The following is a 12,322-nucleotide window of genomic DNA, read 5'->3' on the forward strand; positions in this document are numbered from 1 at the left end:
CTGCTCCACAGCAGGGGACAGGGTATCCCCAGACCCTGAGAAGCCCAGAGGTAATGGGAAAGGACATGAAAACATGTCCAGGTACAGAGACCCCCAGGCTCTTTGTTTGTTCACCAGATTGCAGCTTCAGCTCCCCCTGCATTCTGAGAGACAGGACAGTCAGGGACTGCAGGGCTGGCTGTAGTAGATGGGGTGATTTAGGGAGAGACAGAAGGACAAATTAAATAAGTCACCCCACTTTATTATCCCTAAAGCCAGGTAACCCTCATAAAAAGGGTCAGTTCTAATTAACCTCAGGCAAAACAGGCAGTGGACACTAGAGGAGGCATCACAAAAAGGATGGCAGGCAACATCCATTAGGGGACAACTAACAACCAACTCCTGCAGACAGGGGATGTGACTAGCCATGGCCTTGCTGCTCCTCCTCCACCATCTCCCTGGTACTCTGCTGATCCCCACTCCAGCTGCAGGCACAGGGCAGAGCAGAGATTCATGCCTTGCAATAAGCTTTAACTCAGGATCAGTCTCAAGGAGAACAGCTGGATGGGACAGAGTCCTGACAGATAAGAACAGAAGTGAGAACAGAATTGGCCTGCATGTGTCAGCTCAGGGCAGAACCAGCACTGCCCAGCCCAGCTCAGTGCCACAGAATCATGCCTGGAGAGTCAGACCATGAAACAACACCAGAGAGAAAGGTCCTGGCCTTGGGGATACAGAGGGCCAGGCTGTGCTAAATGGGATCTTCAGTGAAAGTACCATGGATACCAAGTACCAAGGCAGTCAGATGCCATTCAGCTCAAGCATCATCACCGAGCTGGGTGGAAAGCAGGAGGTGCCATCTAATAGGACCCATCTTGAACAACCACCACCCCTCGAGACACCTGTAGAGGAGTGCAGCTCACAGTCAGGATGTCATCCCCCACAACCATGTGAGGCAGAGCTGCCATTTCTCCCTGTGGAGATGTGCACAGGGAAGAGCCTGTCAGCCTCTGCTCTGTTCCACACTCAGTTAAATACAAAACCAAGTTCTAAAGACCCTCTGTGAGGTCAGGCTGATGTGAGCATCCTCAGGCTATGAATATCACTTCTCCTTTCACAGTCATCATGAAAATAATCTAATCCTGGCAGTCATCAGGAAGTATTTGCCAGGTCAAGCAAAGTAAAGACTGAGGGGTCTGCCTCAACTTGTCAACAGCCCAAAACAGCAGCTCAGTGATGTAGGCTATCTTGGTTGGGTCTATGGCTCATTTCCTATAGGAGCCTACAGCCATGTAAACAGCAACTATGGTATCCTTACCACAAACATGACAGAGTGGTTGCCATGAGGACCACCAGTTTGGGCACTACAGGGCCAAGACAGTGCCTCTGGCAGGCAGAATATGGGCAGGCATGCCTCCTTGGATTTCCAATCTCGTCTTCCAACAGAAAGACAAGCAGGAGCCAGCACCCTCTGAGGGCCAGGCTTCTCTGGAGATGCTGCTAGAGTGTTGAAGATACATCACTTTCTCCCAAGAGCATCCAAAATCGAGCCTAAGTCAGCAAGGGAACAACAGCTCATCCCACACAGGCAGCACAGACAGCAGCCATGTCTCCTGCCTGCTGGGGGTCACAGGACTGGGGACAGCATCCCTGCAGCCCACTTAGAGACAGGAAAGGAGCAGCTTGAGAGCAGCATGGCTGATAAGCCATCAGCAGGGCAGGGATGCTCCCCAAGAGGGGTCCCGGCTCCCTCACACAGAGATGCCACCAGCAGCCCCAGACCTTGAGACACAACACCTGGAGCAGCAGGTGTGATGAGTTTAGGGCAAGAGTCCCTTGAAACCCGCAGATAAGTTTGGGGATGGGGCAAGGGAGGCATGTGCTAGATGAAGGTGGAGTCCAGCTGGCTCATCTCATGGTTGTTGTGGGCACGAGCCTCAAAGAGCTGCTTGATGAGGGCAGATTTCTCCTGCTCCAACTGAGTGATGCGCTCGCTCTTGTCAGTGACCTCCTGCACAAGACAGGGGAGGAAAATGCTAGTTAGAGGAGGAAACTGCTGGCAAGTGGTCAGGTTGCTGGTAAAATTTCATAGAACCACAGAATCACAGGCTTTGGGTAGGAGGACATTAAAGACCATCTCATCCCAGCCCCTAACCAGGGGCAGAAACAACTTCCACTAGAGCCAGTTCCTCCAAGACTGTTCTTGAACACTTCCAGGGATGGGGCAGCTTCTCTGGGCACCCTGTGCCAGGGCCTCACCACTCTCACAGGGAACAATTTCTTCCCACTATCCCATCTCACTCTGCCCTCTGGCAGCAGGAAGCCATTCCCCCTTGTCCTGTCCCTCCAGGCCCTTATTCAAAGTCCCTCTCCAGCTCTCATAGAAGCCCTTTAGGCCCTGGAAGGGGCTCTGAGGTCTTCTTGCTCTTCTTTTCCCCTGAGGAACACCCCCAGCTGTCCCAGCCTGGCTCCAGAGCAGAGGGACTCCAGCTCCAGAGCATCTTTGTGGCCACATGCTGGGACAGAAAACCCCAGCAGTGAGCCTGGCCCTGGCCTGAGATGGCAGACCATCCCTTCCCTGATAGCCCCCAGCTGCAGCCTCTGCATTCTCTTGTGACCTCCATTTGTCACAGTCTTTTCCCTCTGGCAGGAATGCCCTATCCCTGCCACTGACTCACCCAGCAAACAGCTGGAGACAGCTGGGCACACCTGTGTGCCAGAGGGCCTCCACATGCAGCCCACACCCCCTTGGATGACCAAGTTTGGCCAAGCTGAAGGAACACTTCCTTGTTCCTGACCACTGCTTGTCATTCCTTCCCCGGCCCTATCCCACGCCCTTCCTTTCTCAGCACCCCCAAGGGCATCTCCTCCACCCCCACCTCCGCTCACCTTGGTGAGAAGCCGATTCTGCTCCTTCAGTATGTTGATGGCTTGCTGGGAGCCTGTGGAGGCTGGGGATGTCACAGGGACCAGCCTGCTCAGTGCTGAGGAGGGGTTTGCTGCCTGTAGAGAAGATGAAGGCATGAGACACTGAGCCTTCAAGCCTGTGGCCCTTCCCAGGCCTTTTTCAAGGTGAGATGTTTCTATGGCACACAAAGACCTGAGAGAAGCCCAGCAGAAGATTAAAATCACAACACAGGCCATCACAGGGTCTCCAGCCCTGTGAATGGGGCAGAACGCGGAAGCATTCCTGCCAGCATGCCTGGCAGGACAGGCAGCAGTGGGCTGCTCCTCCAGCTTCTGCCCAGCAGGACAGTCTGCTCTGAATTGGCTGACTCAGCACCTTGACAATGGCTGTACCTTTTTAGGGATCTTTAGGCCTTCCAAAGCATCCTCCAGCCCACCTCAGGACCAGCTGTACTGTCCTCTTGGCTGTCCTCCATCACCTTCCCAGAGCTGGGGGAGACTGTGGCAGCTCCAATGTCAGCCCAGCCACCAACGTGGGAGGGATAGGATGAATCTTAAGATCACACAAACAACCTCAAGCTGCTGATGTGGTGTTCTCACCTTGCTGGCAGTGGAAAGAAGGTCACCCAGGCAACGGTTCACCTCCTGCAGCTTAGGGACCAGGTGCCCCAGGTGGCTCTGGCCACCTTCAGGGAAATCCTGCAGGATGGGGAGGAAGAAGAGGCTGGGGGTTACCATGAGATCAGCTCCAGATCTGGCCACCTCCTAGCCCTGTTCTCCAAACCCAAACTTAGCCAGAAGAAGCCCCAGACTCACAGCACTGGTTCTCCTCTTCCCCAGGAACCGCTGGTGCTCCTGCATGAGCTGGATGTGCTGGTGGTACCACTCTCGAGCCCGGTCTATAAGCTCCAGGCCCTGCAACAGGAAATCCTTCTCCTGTTCCAGCTCCTTCATGTACTTCAGCTGCAAGACAGAGCATATGGGTGTCACCCACTCCCCACCAAGGCTTTGTCAAGTCCCAGGAGTTGGTTTCTTCATGAGGTGTAGGGGGATATGGATACAGGTAAGGGTCTCAGCCCCGTTCCCCAAGAAAAGCTGAAGAGGAGCAGGATAATGACTGCTGCCCGATGCTGCTTTGGAGGAAGATTTTTGGAAGAAAAGGACACTTGAGTCACCTCTACCCTCCTGCTCACCATTGCAGGTACAGGCTGCTTCACCTATTTACCCAGGGAGGCAGCAGGAGCAGTGCCTGCAGTTGCCCCCAGCTCCCTTTGGGGTGTGAGAGTCAGCCCTGCACAGACACACTTGGATTTTGGTCAGCACTGAAGAGTCTAGCTCAGTCTACAGGCTGGAAGTCAGGGAAAAACTGCAGCCCTGTTTCCCCAGTTTGCCTCACCCCTGGAGGCACATGAAACCGAGGAGAGCATAGCACACCACACCTCTCTGCAGAAGATCTCTGCCAGTTGCTCAGGTTCCAACACCAGCATCACCTGGAGAGCAGTGGGGACCTTGCTGTGCCCGGGGAGCTGCTATGAGGGTGCCTGAGCAAGTGAGCAATGGGCAGTGACCCATTCATCACTTCACCCTGTGACCCCATGGCCCTTCTCTTTGCAGTAAAAGGCTGCTCCCCCAGATCCCAAGGGCATGGGGAACTTCCTGCCTCACTGCCTCTGCCTTCTTTGCCAAAACACAGCTTGGCCTTCACCCACAGCACAGCCTGGGATCCGCAGGCACCAGAGACTTCGGTCACCCAGAAAATGCTGGATGCACCAGAACCTCCTCCTTTGGAGAACATCAGGTGTGGTGCAGCTCAGAAGCGACCCTGAACAGAACCCTGTGGACAAGTAGGGCCATACCAAGACCTTCTTCAGGCCATCAGCATTTCCATGTCCCCACTGCCAGCCCCAAAGCCCTTCTGCCTCCCATACCTGTCATCCATTACACGGGGCTGCTCTTGCTCCTGCTGCTCCTGGAAACATATTTTGCAACAGAACAACTCCCCCCACACCCTTCTCCAATGGCCCAAAGGGACATACCCAGAGGAAGAAGTGCAGAGCCTGGGTGCTGATGCTGAGGGGCATGAAGAAGGTGCTGTATGTGGCAAGGATCCCCATCCAGTTGCGGGTGCAGCCCACTGCTGCCTGTCCTGCCCTCCTCCCACAGGGCTTGCTGGCCAGCACAGAGACCAGAGGAAAAGGGAGCATCCCACAGAGCAGAGGGACACTGCCAGCCCAGGGGGGGACAAGCAGCATCTCGCCAGGATGAGACACTTGGGGCAGGAGAAAGACAAAGCTGGACTTGGCTGGTGCTCAGTGGCTGGTAAAGGGGAGGGGACAGAGCTGTGCCCTGGGCTGCTTACAGATGACAGTGCTCTACCTCTCAGGGAAGGTCTCATCCCAGCACCCTCATGGTCATGGGAAAATAAGGCCAACAGATGAGGTACTGGCTGGAAAAACGCCAGCTGAGTGAGTGAGCACTAGATGAGAGAGTGCAAAGAGTCCGGGGGTTGCAGCACAGCCCCCACAGCTCTGCTCCCTGCTCAGGAGGAATTAGTCCTGGTGCACTTCAGGATGTAGGATGGGCAGCAGTGCTCCCATTTCCCAAGGGCTTCAGGCAAATTAGTCTAATGACAGTTCCTTGTCCCTTGGGAGCCCAACATCTGGGCAGGGAGGGGTAAGGAAGGTGACAGTACAAAGATTCAGTCCTTGCTGGACCCAAACCTGTCCCAGCTCTCTCTGTAGGCTTGGAAATGGCACCAGTGCCTAAAGGCTGTGCTCAGGGTGTCAGGGAAGGCTGAGACACTATTTCTCTGGGGTCAAAAGCACAGAAAGGTAGTGCAGCACTTGGCAACATATAGGGAGAAAAGGAAGGAGGGGACATGCCTCCCACTGACCACATGACAACTTGGGGGAATAGAGACCAAGACAACACAAGCCCTGAGCAAGAATGCTTATGGCAGAACTGGGGAGAGACATGGTGGCCACCATTCCCTCACAGAGCACCTTGAGCTTGGGACCCTGAAATGTACTCCAGCCCAGAGTTGCACACACAGGCAAGGGAAGCAGAGACCTTCCTCTCTCCCCAACCCTCAAAACCCCAAGAAGCAGAGCCCTCAATCCCAGACACACAGAACAACATTCATCACTTCTTATCAGCACCTCCCAGCAGAGGTCCCTCTCATGGCTGCAAGCCCAGCAAACTACCTGCACAAACATCCCCTCCCCAGGCTGGCATGGGGCCATGTTGTGTCCCCCAAGGCCAGCGACAGGCTGGGCAACTCTGGTCACGCCTGTTGGGCTGCAGGAGCAGGGTGACACCAGGGTGCAAGGAGTGAAAGTACAGTGGTGACAGTGCCACAAGTACTCATCCTGCAAGCTTGGTCCTGGCTCTCTGCCCTGGACAATTTAGCTTGAGCCTGTGGACAACATGCCCAGGCAGCTACTCCATTCCAGCTGGGAACAAATGAGATCCCTTCACCCAGGCAATCTGATCCAAGTCTCTCCACTCAGCAGTGGAGAGAGGGGAACAGACTCCTCCATCCTGAGCTGCCTTAATAAATTCAGTATGGATTTCTCTGCTTTGCTGCAAAAAGTCTGTTGGAAGCCAAGAGGACCTGCATGTTTGAGCCCTGATCTACATGGAACATCTGCGAGGGGGCATAGCTTGGCCCCACTGCTTGCCAGCACAAAGCACACCTGACCCTCGCTGGGGTGCTCTTAAGGCCCAGAGATCCATCTCTTCCCACACCTCCACCTTCGTCTTCCTCTTCCCAAGACCTTGCCCATGGGGAAGGCAGCCAGCATGCTGGCTTCATGGGCTGACCCCATTCTGGGGAAAGGATCCACCTCCTCCCTGTTTGTCAGGATTCAGGAAAGCACCTTGGAAATGATATACATCCACATATATCAACAGACCTTCAAATCCAAATACCAGTATTTACCTGACGTCCCACAACTCACTTGTGCAGGGTGGGCAGAGAAGAAGCCAAAGCCCAAAGATGGCATCAGCAGTGAGGGACCCCTGCAACCCACCTTCCCCTTCATGGGAGCCCACAACACTCCCTTACCATGCTGAAGTCCACGCCATTGGTGATGGTGTGTCTCCGGTGTTCTGCACGGCCTCTCTGATGCCTCCGAGTGTCCCTAGCCCCTGCGTGGTCACTGTCTCCCTGGGGCTGCCCAGCAGACTTAGCATCACCACCTGGAACAGAGCAAGGCATGAGGCCACAAGCTACTTTCAACAAAATCCTCCCCAGGGCCACTTCTGTGAGATGATCTGCAAGGTGGTCTTACAAACAGGGAGAGACTGAGAAAACCACCAGCCTGAATGCCTGCTCCTGTTTTTGTCCAGGCAGAACGGATGTCAGGAATGACTGACTCAGCTGTGCCAGGCTGGCAACAGATCTCAGCCTAAGTCTGTAGAAAGCAAGCCCATCTTCTGCAGAAAGCAAGCAGCTTCCAGGCAAAGCTGGTCCAGTCCCAGCCAGGGCAACTAAACCATTAGTGATATTGCCTGCCCTCACGTGTCCTCATGGGACACCTTGCTTCCACTCAGGTGACATCAGCTCTGCCAGGAAACCAACTTCTCCTGAAGGCAGTTCTTGCTTGGTGATGGACTTGGCCATGTGGATATTCAGCCCAGACACTATGTCTATGATGTAACCATAAAGTAAATACGACTGCAGATTTTCCACAATCTTATTAAAACCCCAACATCCTATCCTGCAAAAGATCAATCTACTAAAAACACATGGTGCTGATGCAAATCCATGCATAACCTGTTTTTGAAGATTAAGTTCATACTGGCAGGTTCCAGGCTGGATCAGGCACCTCCTGCCTGTCAGCCAGGCAGGAATTCACTGGGCACCTGCAGCGAAGGCCATACAAGCCCCAACACTGCCCACCTCACCAGAAACCCAGCCCTGCCATCACAGGCAAGCCAGCTCTGATCCACTGCTAGGTGAGCTGGTAGAGCAGAACCCTGACACCCCAGCATCCCAAACCACAGCATCAGGGCAGCTACGGGTGCAGCCAGCACATCCCCAGGCAAGTCTGGATAGCAGCATGGTGCTCCTCCCTTCCTGCCCCAGGCCCCAGCAAGTGCCCAGCAGACGCTCTCTCATGCCACCCCCTCAGTCCCACAGCTTGCCTGCTCCCTGCACACAGCTTTCCTCAAGAGTTCCTTTCAAAACGTGGCTTTTCAAGAAAAGCAGCAGGGAGCCAGCAAGTGATGGCAGGCAGCTGGGGAAAACGCCCTCTTCCCAAGACAGCTCCCCACCCCTCGCACATCCTTCTACCACAGCTGCCTGGCACAGGTTTGGCACATTCCCTGGCACAGGCACATAAAGGGCTGTGTCAGGACAGGGTGTGTGGCACCTCATGGACCGGCACATTTCTTCCCTCTGCTCCACAGGTTTCCTCAGCTGAGCACATGGACATGAGAGAGGAAGGATATGAGGCAGGTGAGGGCAGCCATGGCCACAGGAGCCACCCTTCATCTTGAAGGTACGAGGTGTGGGAGCCCTGTACCAGGGCTGCCTCTGCTGCCACAGTCACACTGGTTCAGGGATAGGAGACAGGCTCAGGGGCGCAGGCAATGAGACACCTCAGTTTGTCACTTTGTGTCACTGGAGAAAGAGGTTGCCATGTCATGGGCAAAGTCCTCCTTCTGGTCCATCACAGCATCTCACTCCACCTCCCAGCAAGTACTCAGGCACATCAGTGAACACAAAGTCTTTGGTATCACCCATCCATCTGCTGTGCCAGCTGCCTTTGGTTTCATACACCCACATCTATCTGGGAGGAACCCAGCAAGACTGGTATGACCACAAACATTGTCTTAGCAGACCTGTAGTATGTCCTTCTCAAAAAGCTGAGGAATAGCCCCAAAACCAAGGATACTCTCAACAGTCAGAAACCCAAGGCAAAGCCAGGAGCACTTCTGGTAGGAGCTGCAGGACAGTCACATGTTGAAACAGTTTTTGCTGCAGTCACCTAGAAGTGCTGTGTTGAGCTGAACTGCCCCCTTAATAAGCAGGAGCTCCTGGTCAACCAACTGAGCTCTGCACACCTGAGCTGACAAGCCAGTGGCTAAAACAGGACCTGCTAATGAGCTGGGATAGTTGTTCTTAGGGAAAGAACAGGATCAGATCACCAGAGGTGTAAGAGATCTTGCCATGTGATAATGGACAGGCTCTGCCCAGGGCAGACACTTCATGGTTGTTTTACACTTCTCCACAATTATCCTTGACAATGGCCCAGAGAAGGCCCTACAAACCATCCACTCCCTCGAGCTAGTGCCAACAACAGCTCTCCAGCTGCTAGAGCCAAGCCACCCCTGGAGAGAGGGGAAGCACTGTGCTGGGGAGGAGCCAGTGCCAGGGTCTGGGCTCTTTCTGCTCTGTGCCTTGACTTCTCCAGGGCCCAGCTCACAGGGGAACTAGTGGGGTAAAGACCCCCAAGAGCGATGTGTTCAGACACTGCTGTGACAAGACCAGGCACCATAACATAGGGACATCATTACGGTGACTTCCCTGCCCTGTGACTTCTTCAATATCCACCTCAGCATCCTTGCATCCAGTGGGTGCTGTTGGCTCCCCAGGAACCATGGGGAGTTCGCAGACTGCACCAGCACTGCTGGGCTGAGGAGAAGCTGGAAGATGACTTAAGCAGGGACCTCAGAAGCACTTCTGCCCACAGAGGTTAGTGTGGGAGAGGGAACAGAATTGTTGTTCCACTGGCTCACTGCACCCTTGTACATGCCAGGAGAACCACCTGACCCCAACCTCTGCCATTCTGCCATGAATCACCACATCCAAATCACCTCTGACATGTGTAGATGCTCCTTAGACCTAAAGCAGAGCTGGGGAGGCACTCTGTGAGCACCCTCTTCCCCTAAAACGCAGGCAGGGAGCATTTTCTCCCACTCACTGCAGCTTATGAGCACTGACACATCATCTCACTGCATTTGGTTGGGGTCTTACAGAAGCCACCACATGCAGCTGGAGGCTCAGAGTAGCCTCACACCCAAATTACATCAGCTTAGTGGAGACAGGTCCTCCTGGAGCCACAGGCCGTACCCAGCACCCACCACACATCTCGGCAGCAGGGATGGAGCCATATCCTGCCACAGCACTGCCCAACTGCCTTGCAGCCAGCTGAGAACATCCACCTGTTCAACTGCACCCTGGGAAACCCCCTGTGAAGGAGGGCAGTTGTGCTGGATCTAGAGCTAAAAGAGGTGGAGTAACTGAATTGTACCATTTTCTAAGCTGTTGAATGAACCTGAAACTCAGGCCTCTTACCAAAATACGGCCCTGCAGTGTAGGACGCTGGCAGCAAGGGCTGAGGTGCTAACCCCGCCCACAGGCTCTGGACAGTTATGGAACATCACCCTGTAATGGAAAGATCCTCAGCAAGCAGAAAGCTGCTGCAGTCATCTGCTCACTCCTTCCCAGGGCAGAGCTTTCAACCTGCTGTCTATTCACCAAGCAGGATTTTTTTCAGGTTTTTCCAGATTTACACTCCTGATGATAGAAAAGTTAGTCTGCTTAATAATATTCCCTTAGATGTAGCTCCAGTGCTTAGTCTGGAGGCAAAAATGGAAAGCAGAGAACCTCAGTTACAATTAAAAGCTTCTTCTCTACCCAGCAGAAGGGACTGGGTTGGAAAGGCAAACCAGCCTGACCTTCCTAATGTAGAGGAAGTCAATGCACTCAAATGGTGCAATAACACGTACCAGCTCTGCACATAGACTTTGTCTCCTCTGATCTCAAAGCACTTCACAAACCTAGATAAAGAATTATTACCTACCCAGATAAGCCCAGAAGCCTGGTTTCCTTTTAACATCTTCTACTGACTAGCAACAAATCAAGATGCCAGTGAAACAGTCCCCCCATGCTAGGGTCAGTGTACCACCCTGGAGGGCTCTGGCAGATCCTGTGGAAAGGGCAGAATCCACAGAGATACACAGGTGAGCCCTGTGGACAAAGCCTAGGAGAGGAGAGCACATTGCCCTGGTAACTTCTCTCCCATTTATTCATTGATTAATTATTTTTTTATAGGGAATAGTGCTGTGGAACGATCCAAACCAAAAAGCTGGATCGGGTTTTGCATTTTTTTGTCTAAACCATGCATGACATCATGAAGGAATCATTCCTGAGAGGCAGCCCAGCGCAGAGCCCACCAAGCACACCGCTGCTTCGTGACCACAGCTTCACCCCAGCGAAGCTGCTCGGCTTTGGGGGTCTCCAGGACCCCAGCCATTCTCCGAGACGCCCAGCTGTGCCATCCATCCCCGGGGAAGGTCAGGACAGACTCTACGCCAAGGGACAACCACGGACATATTACGGCAAAGCCCTTAATTCCTCCTGTCAGTGCTATAAATAGCCTAGCGCATCGCGAGGGAAGCACAGTCCTGGGTGGGCGGCGGCGCTGGGATATTCTCACCGGAATCGGAGTTCAGCGAAGCCAAACCGGTCAACACCAACAGTAACTTTTGGGGAGTTTTACACCGGCCCTGCGAGAACCGCTGGCTCTGAGCCCAGAGGAGGGCACAGGGGAACGGGGTGAACCGCGGGATCCCATCCCGACCTCCGAGCGCCAGTCCCCGATCCTGGCGCTGCCATCATCGCCGCGAGCTCGAAGCCCCCGGTCCAGTCCCGCCACTCACCGCGGCCTCGGGGCTGGCCGTGCCCCGGTTCCCGCTGTCCGGCGCTCTTCCCCCGCCGCTCCTCGGAACAGCGAGGGCTTGGCGGCTGCTCCGCGCTCCGCCGTCCGCCGCCGCCACCCTCCACTGGCGGCTCAGTCCCAGGCAGGGCCGCCCGCAGCCCCAGTACGAACCTCTCGAAGGTGAGGTACCCACTGGCCGGCGCCGCCTGCCGCAACCCCTCCATCACCCCGGCGGGCAGCTCCTGGGCTTCCGCTCCCCGCCAGCGCGACTCGATCTCCCGTAGGTGCACGTAGCCCCGCCGCCGGTCATCCAGGATATCGAAAAGAGTCCGCAGGCTCTGCAGGAAAACCCGGGGAAGACCCTCGGTACCGGCGGGGAGCGAGCGGTCACCGCGCTCCGGGGCCATCGCCGCCGCTCCGAGCGTTACTCCATAATCCCCCGCCCCCCGAGCCTATTGGCTGTCGGCGGAGGGTGCCGCACTCCCATTGGCTGGCGGCAGGAAGGCCCTCCGGCCATTGGCTGAGAGGTCGCACGGCAATTTGAGTTGCACGCGGCGCCCGCCCCGCCCTGGGCCCGCGGCTCGCGTGGGTCCCGCTCCGTTCGCGGGGGGATCCCGACCCTCCCCTGTGGACGAGGGACCACGACAAACGCCAAATCCTTGCTCTTTCTTCCCCCCGCTTTATCTACTGAGCATGATGTCGTATAGTCCAGAATATCTCTTGGGTCCGTTGGGGTCAGCTGCCCTGGCTGTGTATCCCCCCAACAC

The 12,322-nt window shown here is 55.0% G+C and overlaps 1 protein-coding gene across 1 annotated transcript; it reads right to left on the minus strand.

The window, feature by feature from the left end:
* Positions 1 to 215: 215 nt before the first annotated feature.
* SAPCD2 (suppressor APC domain containing 2) lies at positions 216 to 11,981 on the minus strand. Its single transcript, XM_064727793.1, has 6 exons — positions 11,557 to 11,981; positions 6,953 to 7,086; positions 3,703 to 3,849; positions 3,487 to 3,585; positions 2,869 to 2,982; positions 216 to 1,990 (listed from the first exon to the last, which is right to left on the minus strand). Exons 1-6 carry the CDS (start codon positions 11,960 to 11,962, stop codon positions 1,862 to 1,864), a joined length of 1,029 nt encoding a protein of 342 aa, XP_064583863.1. The 5' UTR covers positions 11,963 to 11,981; the 3' UTR covers positions 216 to 1,861.
* Positions 11,982 to 12,322: the final 341 nt, after the last annotated feature.

The sequence above is a fragment of the Zonotrichia leucophrys genome, chromosome 17, assembly GCF_028769735.1.
Source record: "Zonotrichia leucophrys gambelii isolate GWCS_2022_RI chromosome 17, RI_Zleu_2.0, whole genome shotgun sequence".
Lineage (NCBI taxonomy): Eukaryota > Metazoa > Chordata > Aves > Passeriformes > Passerellidae > Zonotrichia > Zonotrichia leucophrys.